General features: G+C 45.3%; 1 protein-coding gene across 1 annotated transcript; it reads right to left on the bottom strand.

Moving 5' to 3' along the window:
• Positions 1–133: 133 nt before the first annotated feature.
• Positions 134–16,879, bottom strand: TICRR (TOPBP1 interacting checkpoint and replication regulator). The gene is given in 22 exon segments (XM_061446780.1): positions 134–604; positions 859–972; positions 2,049–4,329; positions 4,525–4,682; positions 5,409–5,564; positions 6,269–6,330; positions 6,847–6,937; positions 7,447–7,587; positions 8,159–8,231; positions 8,483–8,579; positions 9,055–9,297; positions 9,607–9,686; positions 9,857–9,950; positions 10,314–10,408; positions 10,963–11,111; positions 11,717–11,929; positions 12,621–12,763; positions 13,489–13,618; positions 14,128–14,377; positions 14,603–14,844; positions 15,444–15,705; positions 16,199–16,879. Coding segments are annotated over 22 exon segments (5,847 nt in total). The 5' UTR covers positions 16,856–16,879; the 3' UTR covers positions 134–488.
• Between the last annotated feature and the right edge of the window lie 1,036 nt (positions 16,880–17,915).

Below are 17,915 nucleotides of genomic sequence, written 5' to 3'. Positions count from 1 at the left end.
GTGTCAGGACAAGATACAGAGCAGAAGCATGCAGCTTGTTTTGTACCCACTCACCACCAACATCTTTCCTGCAGCCCCAATCCTTCACCCATCACTTGGGCTAAAGAGAGACTTCTGATTAAGTGACACAATGCAAATTCACATCAGTTTATTTCACAAGGAAGTTGTAGAAAAGTAACGATTCTCCCTCTTTGGCAGAATTGAACCTTCACTGCAAAACTCAGCTACCACATGCAGAAATGCCAAAAAGACCTAGCTAGGCTTTGACTGGATGGAGAGATGCTGTAAATTGAGGTAAAAACTAATTCAAGCACACTACACTTCTGGAGTGGTCCTTATTTCCACTGTCATGTGCCATATGCTTGCATCTAGTCTCCTATCAACACAAGACAGCTCCAAGCCCAGCACCAAATACAAGGTCCTTGTTACAAAGCACATTGTACAGCAGGGATAATGCCAAGTTTCCCGTACTGTTCTGGCTCCAAACTTCAGCTGAGCAGCTTTTTCCGTGAGTAAGTCCTGCTAAGGGGACGTTTCCTGAAAGCTGGGACGGGGAAGGGAGACAGCTCCTGGTTGGCAGCAATTGGGAAGGCATCAGATTCTTCTACAAAATAGAAAGAAGAAATTAAAGTTACACTTCGCCCAAGTTTACTAGTGGCTCTAAGAAATACCAACTGGATACAAAGAACGGTAAGCTGCACTTCTAACTAAGCTACTCTTTCTTCACTGCTACCTCTTTCCCACACTTCCCAGGTCATGCCAAGCTTCTTGGAAGCATGCAAGATGGAGACACTGAAATGACACTGTCATTTAGCTGCAGTCAGAGAGCACTGCCTTTCCTCATAGCACAGGGGTTACCTTGAACATCCTTCCTCCGAGGCGGTGGTGTCTGTCCCTGGCAAAGCAGTGGAGACTGGGTCAGTGCTACAAGGCTGCTGGCAGAGAGCACGCTCTTTACTGGTGGCGTTGAGCCTGGAGAAGCACAGTGAGATGCTGCAGCAAAGTGACAACTTAAAGGTACTGTCAGATCAGTCTCATGCACAGACATAATTCTACCTCAAAACTTCCATCACTACAAGTGATACTCCGTTTATCTGAAAGAAAATCTAGGCTGGCAGAGTGAGTTTCTGCATGAAGAAAGGTAAAGAGCAGCCTGGAATTATCTCCTACAGGACTAGCTTGAGGCTAAGTACCACTCATTTCCTGTCCTGAATATGGACTAACGTTGATTTAACGTTTGCCCATTTTTTCTCAGTGATATCTGCTGAATGACTAAGACTGCCTCTATACAAACCTTTCCTTGAAAAAGGAAACAAAGACTGAAGCTTCAGGGCATGCAGTGACTATAGAACAATATCTGCTGTAGTCCCTTATAACATTTAGTTTTAGAACAATACTGGGTTAAAGTATTTGAAATTCACAGGGCATTGCTTAGAGAGCCAAGTCAGCCTGTTTCACCATGGTCAGCTGCATCATCTGTACCCACAGCAAAAGCAGAGGTACCTTAAGCTTAAATACCAACCGATGCAACACAGCTGCTAGCAAGGCAATCCTTTCTGATACCCATTTCCAATGGGCCTGCCACTATGCGCACACAGAAAGCACCAATAAATAACAGCATCCACAGGACTCGCCCACCAAGGCTCCAGTCTATACTGAAGCAGCCAAACTTTAGGCTTAAGACAGTCAGTTTCAGTGCTGGATGCTGGGCAGAAACAGCTAGCAGCATCAACACAAACCCACATAAATTGGGTTCAATTGCCAGTTGAATGCAATTGGGATCCTCCCTCCCCAAGTTCTCAAAGTTTCCTTTTCCAGCCTCCTGCTCCTTCATATTTCTCTGATCTGTCTTCCATCATTAATGCTCCATCACATCCAATCTGCCTCTCCACATCCTTAACTTCCATGTCATTTACAAGCCACTCTGCCTCTCCACCACCTTCTCCCTCAGGTAGTCAGACAGAAAATAACTGTGCTGTTGTTTTTGTTTACCCCCCATTTTTAACCATTTCAATTTCAATAGAGGGTCACTCATGCCACTGAATTACCTGACAAAAGGAAGACATCGTCATCCCCTATGCAACTGTGCTGCTCAAGAGTCATGAGCGCACATGCTCCTGGTTTCTCAGGAAGCACAGAATCCATCTTCAATTTGCTTCTGTTGCCATCATCTGAGGGAAAGCCAGTGAGATCCACACTGCACCTATCAGTGCAAGGTCTCTTGGCATCGTGATTCCCCTCCTTCTCTGGAGACAGATACATTAAGACCCGCTTCCGTGTTTTCAGGCCAAAAGTTCCCTTGGCAGAGTCCTCATCATCCCTGGGTTCAGAGTCACCAGGAGATGCCAGGTCCTGGAGCCTGCAAACCCCTTCCACCTCAAATTCCTCAAGAGCATTTGCTCCTTTGCTGCTGCAGTGCTCCAAGATCTTCACCTCTCTGCCTGCTGACATCATTTTCCACTCATCAGCATTCCTCTCACTTTGAGCACAGCTAACATTAGCAGTGCTGCCTGCTGCTCTCTTTCTCCGAGGCCAGTCATTGATAGCATCAGGGGTAGTCTTCCCTTTCTGCTTTGGAGAAGGTGTCCAGGGAACCCCTGCTTCCAAGGGTGATGGGGAGGTGTTAGAGGCACAGCTTGTTGGGGTGTATGACTGGCATATGTAGGTCTGTCCTGCACCTTTCCCAGGTGTACTGTGGAAAGAGCTGAAGCAGGATGGTGAAACACAAGCAGCTGCTAGTTTTCCTGGGTGTTTGCTACACCAGGTCCCAGCCAGTTCACCAAAGGGGCTTTCACCCCCCTTGGGTTTGCTGGCACTTGATTCAGGTTGAACCTCCAATGATGAGCAAGAGCCGATTTTCTTGATGCGAAGTTTGGGCAGGCCTGAAGCTTGCATTTCAAGTTCAACTTCGTAGGTTGGTGGGCTAGTAGAAGACAGCTTGCAATGACTTTTAGGAGTGGAGAACTTGGCTAGAAGTTGAGGATTTCCCATCCGTGCTGCAGCTTCCCGCTGCCTCCGGTCTGCAGTGCAGCGCAAAGAATAGGCAGGAGGAGACTTTGGCATAGGAGGTGAAGTATTCAGGGCAAACCTAGAGTGTCTCTTAAGTCTTGGAGCCTTCAGCCCCGTGTATTCTTCTTTCAAGGTTTTTGGTTCCAAGTCTTCACTAACTGTTTGAGAACCACTTAGGAAGGACTCACGGGTGTTTGCACTGGAGTTCCCCTCCTTAAACCACTGCTCACACTCTCTCTCAGCATTCGGTGCATGGACCTGCTCTCCAGCAGAAGGCTTTGGAGACAGATTCTTCTCCAAGTTTTCAGAGTCCTCTCTTGGAGGAAACTTTTGAGAAACTACCTCCATCTGTTTATTTGTCTCTAATACAGGGGTATTTTGAGTAGCTTGGAACTGAGAGAGCTGAAGGCTTTCTACAGAAGAGTTACCACCGCTGTCATGACAACTGTCCTTATTTTCAGGTGTTGCACACGCAACTGTGAGATTCTCTCCTCCAGGGTTTAGTTCACATCTGGCCTGCTTGGATGTGTGAAGCAGAGACCTCAGCGGAGTGCCAGCAATACCTGGAGATCTTTGAGAATATGGTTTGGATGCACACAGTTCCCAGTCAGACTCTTTAGCCTCCACATGGGAAGGAGAGTATGTTATTACACTGTCCATGGAGCGTTCACTGAGAGAACTGAAGGGAGGCTCTAACCTCACAGCAAGCTGTGCTATCTCTGTACTTGGTGTGCTGGTACATAATTCTGAACCTGGATCTTCAGGTTTTCTGGGTGTACTTTTAGTTGCTCGAGATAATGGATCTGACTGTGACTGAATTTCCTTTGGGAGGATTTGCCTCTGAGTACCAACTGGAGATGCTAATTTTGAGAGGTACCTCAAGGAACGTCTTGGAGTTTGTAGTTCTGAAGAACATCTTTCCTGCATGGCAGAGGAGGGAGAAGCAGCTGGGTTTGAATCTGTCAGAGGTAACAGTGAGGCACTGAGCCCTGTGAATCCTTCGTGTTCCGGCATGTGTAAGCCAGTCTCTTTGCAAGGAGGGGAAAGTCTTTCTGCTGAAGAAAAGTCCTCAGAAGTTCCTTGCAGTGAGTGAACGCTCTTGCTTTCAGCTAATGCAGATGGTGACTTGACCTTTTGTGCAGGATGAGAAAAGTACTTTCCCAAACACTTAACTGCAGTCTTCTTTGCAGCTGGGCTTTTGCCAGGAGTCTTCTCCATCCTCTGTGGTGTCCTCAGAAGGATGCGAGGTGATCTCCTTGGCAGCTTACTGGCAGAATTCACTGGCTTCTGGGCAGGTTTATGAGGTGTTTTTCTAGGAGTCTGCTGGGGACAATAAATAAATAAATGAAGAATCAGGCTTGTTCTATTCCAGCAGTATTATCTACCCCTCCTGATACTTACTTCAAGATTTAAAACAAAAAACATTTAGACTTAACAAACACTAAACTGAAGCTATGTAGGTCTCACCAAACATGAACAGAGAAAAGGGATAGAAAGAGAGGTAAGTATTTCTACCTGACAAGCAGTCAGCTCCTCTGAGTGTAAGGAATCTTTTCTTGTTCTTCTCCTTCCAGGTGAAGGATTTGCTGCAGGGCTACACGTGTCAATCACAGCACCAAAGAAAAGCCTCTTGGGGGTCTGGACAGGGGCACTCTGTGAATGCTGCTTCATGCCTAGAAAGTAGAATGGTACAATTCAACTAACACCAAGTAATCTGCCACAAACAATTGTCACAATCACCTCAGATGTACAAAGCCTATAGCTCTGGCATGTTCTTTTCTAGCCAGATGTTAAAGCTCCTCCAGAATTATTGTTATTTCCCAGTATGAAACTAATGTCCACCTGTAGAAAAAGTGCTCTAAGAGGAAAAAAAGTCCAAAGTAGCTCAGCTCCTTAATAGTATTTACAGCTTGTACCTTAAAGTTCTGGTTCGTGACTAAGGATTCTAGTAAGCACAATACAAAGAACTAAACGTTACCATTTACAGTTGATAATCCTACTGAGAAAGCCATCAAAGAAGATCCCATCAGTCACTGCTTTATGCTACCACAGAGTAGACTGAAAGAAAGCTTTAGAAATTCTGTCCCACATTTTAGAGGGATTTCATTACATTTGAGGAATGTAGACTGACAATCAGCAGTGTTTTGGTAGATGGGCCTGACTGGTTTCTTAAGTTGGCAGCGTATTCCCCATAGGAATAGCTGCCTAAGCATCCTTCAAACTCAGATTTCCAATTAAAACAAAAATTACTAGGGATTAATTTCTGTCTACAGAAGATATTACATGATAAATCTTAGCTTCTTGCAATCTCTTGTAGAGCCAAATCAAATCAAAATCAGAGCTATCCATGCCAGCTTTTCAGATCAGCAACACCAGTCTGCTCAAATCCTATTCAGTACCTTCTACATCCCGCAGTGTAGAGCTCTCCTCTTCTTGTCCTTGATGGACAAGCTGTGAATTTTGTGAGCTGGGCTGTGTAGTGGAATAGAAAACTCCAGAGCAGGTCCTATTCAAAGAGAGCTGTTTGATGCGTGGGCTTCTTCTCAACCCTGCTTCTGCAAAGGTAAGGAGACTGGAGATGGAGACTTCTGTTTCCCTCAACAATGAGGACATCTTCAGGAACAGTTTGTAACTGAGCACACCACAAAGAAACTTCCATACAGCTAGAATATCACATGCAGGGCAAGCATTTCAAAGAAATGCATTTCAAATACCACATTTTCAGGCAAGCATAGCAAAGAAAGATTTGGCTTTCCTGGAGATTTGGAATATTAATGCATATAAATCTTTCACATCATACTGCTTCCTCCTTTAAGTCATGGTAACTCTCATTCCTCTCTAGCAATTATACAGAAACCAATGCTAGAAAAGCCATGTTCAATGCAAGTTACATCCAGGTTAAATGACTAGTTAATTCTCATGTTTCTTTTTACTAGTGATTTCATCTTCCTGCTTGCTCAGCCATGCTGTTTTCCTCCTTTCTGGGGACAAGAAACAGCAGCAGCCAACACAACAGTCACTCCAGAGAGCCAAGTGGCTATTACAGTAGAAATCAGAGCAGTGTTAGAGTAACAGTACACCACGTTGAAAACACATCAAGAAAAACTCTGCATGTGCTGGTTTGACAGTAACTACAGCAGCTCAGAATCTTGTTCACCCTCAAAGTCCATCATGTGTTTTCCTTTGAAACAGTTACTATCCCTTTAACTTACACACTACAACACAGCAAAGCCACCTGTATTAAAAAAATAGTGTTTACCATTTATGGCCTTCTCTGGAGATTCTTCTACAACACCAGTGTCACAACCTGGATCAGAAGACCTTGAGAAACAGCAAACATTTTGGACTTGGCACATTGTTCACACTTACAAAACCAGAACTTCACACAGGCTGAAAAGCAGTACATTCTATTCTACGTTTATGTATTGCTTTGTGGGCTACTCTAGGTGAGCAATTAGTAAGCACTTTGCCTCCTGTTTACACAGGATTGAGTACAGGTAACTCAATAGCTGTATAGGGAACAGCACCACATGGAAGCAAAGGCTGAATTTCAGCCGAGAGTCCACAAAACACAGCACAGGCCTTTTCTTCAGAAGCCCTTGAAACAGCAACTGAGCCCACACAGAAATTAGCTGCAGGAATTAAAGCAGCCTGACTTACATGAGGAGTCAAGCAGTATTTCTCCCCACTCAGACAACAGAACTTAGCCTCCACTTGTTCTCTTACTACCTTAGGTGAAGGTGACACTTTGATCACAAAGAAGATACCCGGTCCCTGTGCTCACAGCCATTACTTACACATCCAATACTTGAAGAAATGCAGGAGGAGCTTACTCACCGGCCTTTGATCTGTTTCTGTAGTAGCCTCCTGGAGACCTGCTTATGTAGTGGTGTTTCTGCAACTCTTTTGGTCAAGAGCTTGCGATGATCTAAAAAAAAAAAAAAAGTCAAGAAAGAGCTGTAACATCACCCAGTTATAAAGCAGTTCGGATAAGTAAGTAAATAGCTTTGTCTAGGTTTCAGTTTAAGAATGACAGCCAATATAGGATCCTTGTGCATCACTCTCAGCACTCATAAGCTATTATTTCAGAGTCCAATGTCTACACTTCCTTCCCACTCCCTCAGTATTATCATCAGTACTTTGTGTCAGAAATAATTAACCTACTGAGATAATTTTCATTCTTCACCTTTCATTCACAGATTCTTTTATAACCAAGCATTCTGACATCAGTTCTGAGACACAGGAAATTCAGTAAAAAAAATAGGTTTCGGTTTCAAAACCATCCCATTCGCCTCCAACCATCACAGCAATGATCTAGAATATTTCCTCCTTCATTAAAAACACATCATAATTGTTTCATAGAACTGAGGATGCAAGAATAGGGATTTTAGGAAAAGCTCTTCCACAACAATCCTACACGTGCCAGTCATGTCCTACCTTTAGCGCCTTCATCACTGCATTTGTATCTTAAGCCTTCCACAGCAGATACTGACTGGCTTCTAGGCATCTTTTTCATAGACCTTTTTGATGGTGAAAGTATCTCTTCATTGAAGAGGTTCCTTCTTACCTTCGTAACCTCTGTGACACAAGACAAAGCAAGAAATGATTAGATTAAAAGGGTAAAAAGAGGGAAAAAGAGGAAAAAGAAAATCAGGACAATTTTGTCAGGCCACTAGAGATAGGAACAGAAAAACAAGTTCTCAGAGGCCAAAACGCATTGAAAATGGTTTTTCTGCTACTGGAACACGTACTCCTCCGAATCCATCCTGGACTTGTCTTACAAAGTTGCATTATTCCAGCAATAAGCAGATGCCATAGCAGGAAAAGCAGCCAGTCAGTGTCCCATATGGAGGAACATTAAGTGAGCTACAAAATCTCAACTGAAGCACATGTTGGTTCAGAGAACATGTGGGATTTAATTTTAAGTACTTTCCAGAGATATCCTGTTTCCCAGATACAGGAATTCACTCCTTTCAGGATACACAATTGAGAACACACACAGAATACAGCCAAAGTTTTTGCAGAATTGAGCAAAAATTAGTATTTCCAGCATGCTTCAGCGTAATTCCATCATGGCTCAACTAAAGCTTACAGGGAGAACATGTGCTGAAGACGCAACTTTCCATGGCAAAGCTAGAAGTCAATATACCTTGCACAGCTTCTTTCTGCAATGAAGGCATCTGCTGGGGCTTCTCAGAGGCAAGGTAAGAACGCAAGCTCTCCTGAAACAAGAAGTATACATTAGCCTCCCTCACCAGAAGTGTAATGTTATGTTTACTTACTATGAATATTAGATGTAAGCTCTGAACCACACTAATTCCTCCTTCAAAACAATTTTGATCTCTGTACAGCTGATATAGAACAACTGGCTAAATGGATGCAGAGCAACTGTTTTTGCACTCAAGTGTCACTTCACAATGTTGCTGCATCCTGACAGAAGCAACCCACACACAATCCTTCAGAAGGGTCTTACCTTTCGGATGGGAACCTTGGCTGTCTTGGGAATCTCAATTTGACGCAAGTTCTGTGGTGCTTCTGTCATGCTCCTGTGTCTGGCTAACACATTTTTCCTTTAGAGAGTATATAAAGCTTAAGTTAAAATAAGATCAGAAGCCCAGTTATCAACCTAATAACTTTGGTTTGACTCTAGAGATATGAAGTCTTTACCTAAATTCAGACTGCAGATTATACCCTATGTTACAACACTGAAAGATGATTTGCAATTTGAAGAGCTATACCTAAAGTTAAGGTTGGTATTAAAACTCATTTCACTATTTGCAAAAATGTACTTAGGGTCCCCAACATCGAGATATAAAGTAAACTGCAGTTTTAACAATATAGTATGCTGCACATACAGAATCAATATTACACTTTCATATAGTCAGCCATGGCAAGTTAACATGAAAAATAGGAGCCCTTAATGCAGAGCTATCAACAGCTTGCCCCAACTATTTATCCAGCAACAGAGAGATATCTGAGCTGTAGTTTAGATAACTCTTCAGCCACAGCCCAGGCTACAACAAGCTGCTTCCTATTTGCAATTACCTTCTCTTTTTGGCAGATCTGGTGCGCAGCTCCTCCAGCTGATCGCTCTCAGTGGACAGACAAACAGCAGTGGGAGTTAAGGCAGATGATAAAGACAGTGGAAGGCCTGGAGATTTGCTATCCAGAGTCATGGAGTCATCACTGAAGAAGTCTGAAGGCAGAACAGATGCCAGCTTCGCAGGTATTTGTGTACCAAGACCATAGTAAATATCTCCAAGGGTCTTTGGCATTGAATTCATATACCTAGAGTGTCAAAGAACACACATCAAATACAATCCCCCACAAAACTTTCAGTGTTTCAATCCCAAGGTTTGAACTAAATCTTTGTTCTCAAATGTCAATTAAAACAAACCAAAAAATCAAATAGGTTTTTTTTTCATTAGCTTACTTATCAGCTACTTTTTCTTTAATCAAGTACAACAAACAGAAATGTTTGAACTTTTGACAATTACAAGATGCAGTGAATCAAAGCTGCAGATTGCTGTTTACTCAAAGAACATATACAACCAAAACCGGTCCCCAGTAACACTTAAGCCACGCTTAAGTACTTACAATTCTAATATTTCCTCTAGAAACTTTGTAAGATACCCTGAGTCTTCGGTGAGGCACAAAATGCGCAGCATATCTGTCATCTGGAAGAGAAAGTTAAGTGGGAAAATGGATTAAGTTGTGACAGTTGCAATAGCAAAATTTTGAGCAAGCAATATTAAGTGTTACAGTAAAATCACGGAAAAAACTACAGGTTCCAGGTCTCCATATCTAGTGCCATCCAGAAACACAACCTGGTCTATAATTTACTTGCCTCTTCTAACAGCTGCTCCATTTCATCTGTGTTGCTTTGCAGTGAAGAGCACTGAAGACATAACTCGAGGCGTAAAAATACCTGAAGTCGGCACCTAAGAAAAAAGAGATATCATACACTGCCTTTTTTCTGGTGGAAACAGCATATTTACTGCAAAAGTTGTGCTCAAGAAAGCAGTGGGAAGGGAAGTGGTTCCTTTTGACAGCGTAATTTGGTTAGCATTTCATTTTGGTGGCAGGGAAGATGCCTTATTTCAGATATAGGCTGCAATACTTAGCACACAGCATATGTGTATCTGAATTTAATGAGGTGTTTTTACTGTGACCAGGGATTCTCCCTGGAATATTTACCCCATCTAAATACTTTTCCACTTGCACAAAAAAAAAAAGCCACCATTAAAAATTGCTAACCAACTCCACAGTATCCCAGTAGTTGAAGTAAATAGAGCATCTCATACTCTCTGACTTTGGCCTCCTTCTGTGAGCCATGCTGTTGCCTGAGCACTTTGCTGGTCTTCAAGAGATGGTTTCTGACTCTTTCCACACAGGCCACCTGCAGATATACATAATTACAGCAAAAACTTTAAGTCAGTTCTCTGCCTTTTGGGAGTAGCTTCATTTTTTCCTTCTCCTTCAAGGAAAGGAATTCTTTTTCCTTCAGCAGCAAAGTCACAATGACATTAGACATGGAACAACGTCTAACTTGAAATCAGAGGTCACCTGCTTGCAGCTTCAGGCCTATGGATTTGGTTTTCATAGTATTTTTTACAATTATTCACAAGTTTACTGATTTTTCAGTGAGTTACTTTAAGTCCATAATTAGTGTTAAAGACTGTTAAGAATCAGAATTCCGAATGAGGTCACAGAAATATATCTGTTGAAATCTCTACCAAAGGGGTAAGCCAGTAACCAAACTGGGTTTTCCTGTGTTCTTTACAGCTACCACAGTATTTTCACTATTGAGTTGGCACAGGTAGAAGTAGTCAAAACCACTGCTAACTATGTGCAACTGTGCATAAAATCTTCAGGTAACATGAAGGAAAAGTAGCCTGAAATAGTAAAAACTTTAATTTCTAGATCATCAACAACCCATATGCATTTACCTACCTCTTTCTCTTTGGCATCCTGTATTTTCAAGAACCTTTTAATGGCCATGATCATATTCTGAGCACACACAGATGAAAGAACTCCCTCAGCAACAGCCTTCTGGTAGCTTGCAATTAAATGGGACTGCAGCTCCTCCTCAGTTTTGAAGTCTGCAAGGGAAATGGTCAAAGTTAATACAAATCTTGTTCACCACCATTTATCTTACTGATGAAATACTCATTCCGGCTGAAGAGAACAGAGGAGGTCACCAAAGGTTTTCACCAGCAAAGATGCATCCAGATCACAGAACAACAACAGAAACAGTCCCAGGTTCAGACCCATGACAAATGGCAAGCTTAGCTCCCAAGTAGATCAGCAAGCTTTTGGGCTACTGCAGCAGTCAAGAAATGTCCTTTATTTCTGCATGATGATTAAACAGGACATTTAGAGTTACCTCTTGATGGGTGCTTCCCTCTACTACTTTTGGTTAACAATAAAAAGCAAAAAGATTGTTCCTTACTGCTTTTTTCAGATGGAGAAAAGGCAGGAAACTAACCCCAGGATTAGCTGGAACGCTAGAATGTAAACATCCATAGAAACTAACTTGGAGAAGGGTGGAAAAGAATAACCACTCTGTGCCAAGCTGAAGATACAGAAACCCAAACACTGATCTGTCCCCTAGCACCTAACACTCCAATTATTATCCTTTTCTCTCTCTTCCATAAAAATCCCATGTAAGCTCCTACAAATATGAAGACTGAAATTCAATACACACCTATTGATATTTTAAGTGCCTTTTCCTTTTCTTCCACCTTCTCATTCAATCTTTTTGCTGAAAGCTTCCATGGAACCTTCTCATTCACTGTTGGTGGCTCACCATCAGGTTGAAGCTTCTGAGCTTTTACATTTAGTCTTGCTACATTGAGCATCTGTAGGGATCTGGACATGGTCTTCATCTTCTGCCTGACTGGAGTTCGGGGAACCCCACCTGCAACACCACAGAAAGGGAGTGCTACTGTCACACACACTGGACCAGGAACTCCACCCAAGGTAGAGCACAATACAGAATTCAGTCAAGTGAGATTAGTAATCTTCTAGTGGAAAACAGAGGGTTTGTGCTTCTCCATTACGTAAATGTACACACAGTTACTTCTCTAAGTAAAACAGAGGTGAAAACTTGTTCTGCATAAGAACTTATACCTATATAAGATACACCTATAGGAAAGCAGTCTTACATCACAGAAATAGCCAACAGAGCAAGACTTGGGAATAAATGAACTGTGGTTAGTGTACCGAAATGCAACGATTAAACTCTCTTCTAGAAGAAAGCGTTTTATTTCTCCAAATTAGAGCAAAGTTGAGAGCTTGCAATATTTACTAGTAGTTGGAGCAGTCCCTATTTCAACAACTAGTGAAACTGCAGAGCTCTGCATGCTGCTCTGGAACAGCTTTGTCAGTCGCTGAGCAGCCCTCAATCGGAACATTTGGGTTGTTCTTAAAGGACAATCCTAATATTAATATGTAAATTATGCCCTCTCCAAATTAAAAAAGAAAATCTAAAGCATGCCACTGCTCAGGAAAATACAGCTCTCCAGGGTTCATGTATTACTAAGGCCTGCTGAGAAGTCTTTATCATCCTTAACTGACAATTGGCACACATAATCCCAAAGCATACATACGCCTCTTTCTGTTATTTCCTGGTCCAGCTGCAGCAGATGTTTCACTGGATTTTCTCTGGTACAGCTCAGACAGACTTTCTGAGAGTTCCACTTCAGGTTGGTCCACATCATCCTTCCTGCTGGCACAAGGAACCTGCAGGAGCCTATATAAAAGACCCATTCAACAGAGTTATCAAAAAAGAAGGGGGTGGGAAGCTTATTCCTTGTTCCCAGTGGACGGGAATCACATTCTTCTAAGTACCAGTAACATATACTAGTACACTACCAATGCCTGCTCCCCAAAACTCTTCAGATACTAAAAACCCACACCACCTCCCCTGAGAAGGGTCACACAAAGTTGGAAACAAGCGTGACAAGAGTTGCCTGAAGTACAGTGGGTATGCCACTGACCCATGTCACAAAACTACATGAGCAGCTTTGTGCTAAGCTATCTTGCATTAGGCTTTTGTTAATGTTCCATTCAGGCAGCTGTCTGAAGAAAGCAAGATTATTCATTCCTACTAGATACCAACTGTGATAATACAACCACTGTCTTCAGTACCTTGCAGTGAATCCTATAGCATAAGAAAAGCTGAAGCCTGACATTTCCCCAAGTAGCTTAGATCACCTTAAGTTGCCTGTATCCCTTCTGAAACTGTCAAAATCTTAATCCATTCTAAGTACTACCCAAATATCCTGTTCCCAGATCCTTTTGTCCATACACCAAGATATAATGAAGCAAAAGCACACAGGAAACTGAGTACAGAAATAAAAGTACTAAGAGGAGTGTTTAATTCCAGAATTCTGAGCAACACTACAACCATACTACTTATCAGGAAGCAGAAACCCTCAACGTCTCCTACTCAAGAGACACGTTTCAGAAACATACCTGAATGACTCCATCAGATCTGAGCTCGCTCCACAAGCATTCGATGTAGGATACCATGCTTCAAGTACTGAAGGATGCCAGCCCCCTGTATGGGACAGTTCCCTTTGGACCCACTCTGGCACAGGAGCTTCTTCTGTGAACAGACACACAGAAAATTATTAGAAAGAGCTAAATGAAGTGGCAGAAGGTCCTTGCCTTCACAGAGACTCTAAAGCAGAGGTTTCCAAACCTTTAGTCCTGGAAGCCCAATTTAATGGCCAATACATCAGGTGTGGAGACTCATAAGAAGATTCACTCTAACACAAAACAGTTAAGCTAGAAGCAACCTCCCTGAAGCCACTCCCAAAGGCTCTACTGGCCAAGGATGGCTTGCAACTCATTTTAGGAAGCCTCAAACAACTCATCCCCAGGCACAGCGTAGCTGCACTTTATCTACAAGCTAATGGAAATAAAACAGAAAGATACATCACTGCAGATTTCTGCATCCTATCAGAAGGTGTGAGCCACAGAGGACAAGGCAAAATAAGCAAGTCCCAAAAAAGTGAGACTCCTCACAAAGCAAATCATTAACTTTCAATCCTTCCACTCCAAAACAGATCTAGAGATGATCAAAAGATGGCAAGTTTTGCATTTCCTGACACTTACCCATACTGGCCAGAGAATCTTCCACCACTGTGTCGATTTTACTTAACACACTATTTACAACATCTGGGAGGTGAAAATCACTGTCTTGGGGACAGTCCTCCACTACAGCTCCTTCAAGATTGCACCACTGAGCTTCAGCAGTCTTCTCAGTACCAAGTACAGTCAGAACTGCAGTGCTCTCAGAGAGGGGTGACAAAACAGCAGTGCAGGAGCACCAACTTGTAGACAGCGATACCTCAGCAACCTACATTAAAAGAAAGAGGAAAAGTTTATGTTACCTAGAAATACAGAGACTTGGGGGTACAGACACTTAACAAGCAGATTATAGACTTACACGATTTCCTAAAGAACGTTTTGAATTTATCTCTGAATGAGCAATGTGCAGTGTCACAACATCACAAACTGTCACCCCTTTTGTTACAGCCCGCTTCAGAACAGGTGTTAGTTTAAAGCAAAGGAAAAGAGTTACCATGTGCAGTTCTTCAGTCACTAAAGTCCTTAACAGCTGCTGGAACAGTGACCTGTTGCGCTCTGCCTGCTTAATCTGTGAGCTCTGCAGTATCCAGCTCTCTGTGAGGAAGTGCCCAGCCTGTGCCAAGTTCCAACCTGACAAGCTGCCTTTCAGGAAGATATTGACTGGACAATGCAGTTGCCGTTGGCTCATGGCAAGGGGTTCCAGGATCACAGGACAGCTTTCTTGCTTCTTTCCTCCTAGATAAGATAAGCAAAGGATAAGATCAAGCAAAAACCCTAAAACAAGTGAAGGAAAAAAAAAAACAAAACGTTTTCATTGAGGTGAAGGGAACTACGATGCAAAAAAATCCCAAAAATCCCAAGTTTCATGGCTAAACAGGGAACAGCTCTCCAGTAAGTGGTTGCAGAACTGACCTCCTCCCCAGGCTCTCAAGAAGCTGAGTGTACCAAGGGACCACTAAAAGAGCCAAAGAACCCTGCATGCTGCTTTGAAGCGAAACTTTCTTTTGATGGGGCTTTTTATTTGTATTCTTAGTTAAATTGAAGCTGAGGCAAAGCATGCATAAAAGCATATATACACCTATATGAGGTGGGATCAGCAAGCAGTTCTTCATACATCCAGGCTTATGGAAGCATGGAAAACTGAAGAGACTAAATCAGAAATATGGGCTAATAGCTCTCATATCAAAGGAACTAGAACCCATGCAGGACTTTTGCTTTAAACTCAGGCCCTTAAATATCTGAAGTTACTTCTACACCTCCTGTCCCCAAGGAAAGCTGGTACAGGCCCTGGCACATCACAGTTACTACTATGCCACTTATCTGGGTGTTATTACCAGGCAGACTGAGAAACAATGTTCCTTCTTGCTGGGGGAAAACTGCTTGGAATACAGAGGGCTTCAAGAACAAGCAGTTCAAAGTCGCATCCAAGGGCAGCAGCGTGGTCCAAGGGACAGTCTGTGGCACTGGGGAACTGGAGTCAAAGTTGTGGGGACTCAAAAAATGCACCAAGGCATCAGCTGGCAAAATGGTTCCTCCGGTCTGACATATCAGTTCCAACATTGTCCAGTATCCAACGTGATCTGGGGATTCCATCACCTGAAATCAAGGAACAGAGACGTTTCCACTTCGTGTTGGCAGAGAGAGAACATTCACAGGAACAAATCAAGACGGATGCATTGCCAGCAACTCACATATGAAATGACTACACAGCATCTAAACCCAGTGCTTCCCAATTGGGTTCATGAGCTTTATCAGCCTCCATCGGAATACAATAGAGAAAATACCATTCCCACTAGATTAAGAGCTGCCAGCACTTTAAACGGGTTCAGCTTCAAGTCCCGTCTCTCAGACTGCTTATCTGCAATTCCGAATAGCTGCAGCTCCCACCTAACACAAAGCCCAAAACACCCCCCAATGAACACAGTCAGCTGCAGCTGTATCCCGTCTCCAAGAGGGTAAGCACCATCAGTTTGCAGTCTCCTGCACAGGATCCTGTGCATCAAACTGCGCTCCCTTCTTATCCGGGAGGCAGCGCAGAAGAGACCCCACCGGTGCTCCTGCCCGGCGCGGTGCGGTGCCAGCGTGTTACCTGCGCGAACTCAGCGGTGTCCACCCAGAAGAGCGCGATCCTCTGCTCCGCGATCAGCTCCTGCACGCTCTTGGGCAGCAGCTTCTCCGCCAGCTCCTGTGCCGCGGGGGGGTCCGCAGGGGAGGCCGCGGCGTCGCTCCCGGACACGAACCGCCGCAGCTCCCTCCGCGAGCGCGGGCAGGGGGAGAACAGGAAGACGGCGTTCACAAAGCCCTCGGGGGGAGCGCTGCTCTCGGCGGGCTCCGCGGCGGCCGGCCCCGTCCTGCGGCTCCTGCGCAGGGGCTTGGTGGGGGACGCGATCTCGGGGCGGTCCCACTGGAAGTCGAGGAGCGTCTCCTTGAGGCCGTGGTGGGTGAGCGCGGCGCGGGACGCGGGGCCGGGCAGGACGGCGCCGAGTCCCCGCGCCCCGAACCGCTCCGCCAGCTCCTCCTCGAAGCGGGCCCATGCGCGGGGATCGGGCGGGCGGAAGCCCCCACCCCGCGAGGCCCCGCCGCGCCCGCCGAGCGAGTCGAAGAACCTGAACGCCCAGCGGAGGCGCGGGAGGCCGAACCGGCAGCACAGCTGCGTGAGGAGGCGCAGCGCACCGCGCTGCAGCCGCGCCCGCCGGCCCGGGCTGGCCGTGTCCAGCAGGAACACCACGCTGTGCGAGCACGACATGGCCCAGAGCGACGCGGCTCGGCTCGGCTCCCCGCCCCGTCACAGCGCGGCCGCCACGGCTCGCTACAACCCCTGGCGCCCCGGCCCGCTCCCCATATTGGGCAGCGGCCGCATCGAGGATGTGACGCGCTTGCGCAATGCAGCGCGCGCGCTGGCGGCCGCCGCGGGTATTCGAGCAGTATTCGCCGCTGATTGGCTGCCGCGGCGTGCGTAGGCAGATAGAGGGGGAGCGCCGCATTTCGATTGGCGGAAGGGTCCGTGACGACACAGGCCAGAGGGCGGAGAGAGCAGGTTTAAATTTTAAAGGCGGCGGTTACGTTACTGTCTTACTCTCTCCTCATTGGCTGTAAGACGATGACGTCCCCATGATGTTAGTGACGTGAAGGCTCTGGGCTGGGCTCTACTCCAGCTCAGTTTAGCCCAGTCCCGTCCAGCCGAGGGCACGGTAGCGCAGCACAGACCAGTCCAGTCCAGCCCAGCCCAGCTCAGCTCAGCTCAGCACGGTCGAGCCCAGTTTAGCCCAGTCAAGTCCTGCCCAGCATAGCCCAGGCCAGGCCTGAGCTGGGATGGACTGAGCTAAACTGGAATGAGCTGGGCTGAGATGAGCTGCTCCAGCCCCGCTCTGTCCAGCCTGTATCTTCCCAGCCCAGTCCAGCCTACTACAGCTCAGCTCAACCCAGTCCAGTTTAGCCCAGTCCAGCCCAATCTGCCCCCTATGGGTGCAAAGGCAGGGGGCTGTGGATGGACAGGAGCTCATGGTTGGCGGGAGAGGATGAAGTCCCTGGGTTGTCATTGACCCCCTTGCCCCTGAGCCCCTTATCCTGGCACACCACTTAACCTCATGGGTGGCAGCAGTCACAGGGTGATCCATGTGTGTATGCATCACACTGGGAACCAGGAGGAGGAGGAGGACACCCTGCAGACCAGAGCCACCCAGATGTCCACACCACCCTTCTTTGCAGAGCCTGAATGCCCCAGCACAAACCAGTGTCACCAGCAGCACTTGTATTTATAAAGCAACAAAGACCAGTGGGCAGCAAAGCACCATTCACTGTGCTGC

The sequence above is a fragment of the Pezoporus flaviventris genome, unplaced genomic scaffold (genome assembly GCF_033815535.1).
Source record: "Pezoporus flaviventris isolate CSIRO_AGI_PZ_B2104156 unplaced genomic scaffold, CSIRO_AGI_Pfla_v1 ptg000006l, whole genome shotgun sequence".
Lineage (NCBI taxonomy): Eukaryota > Metazoa > Chordata > Aves > Psittaciformes > Psittacidae > Pezoporus > Pezoporus flaviventris.
Note: the sequence above shows the minus strand (reverse complement) of the source record. Positions and strands in the feature narration are given on the sequence as shown.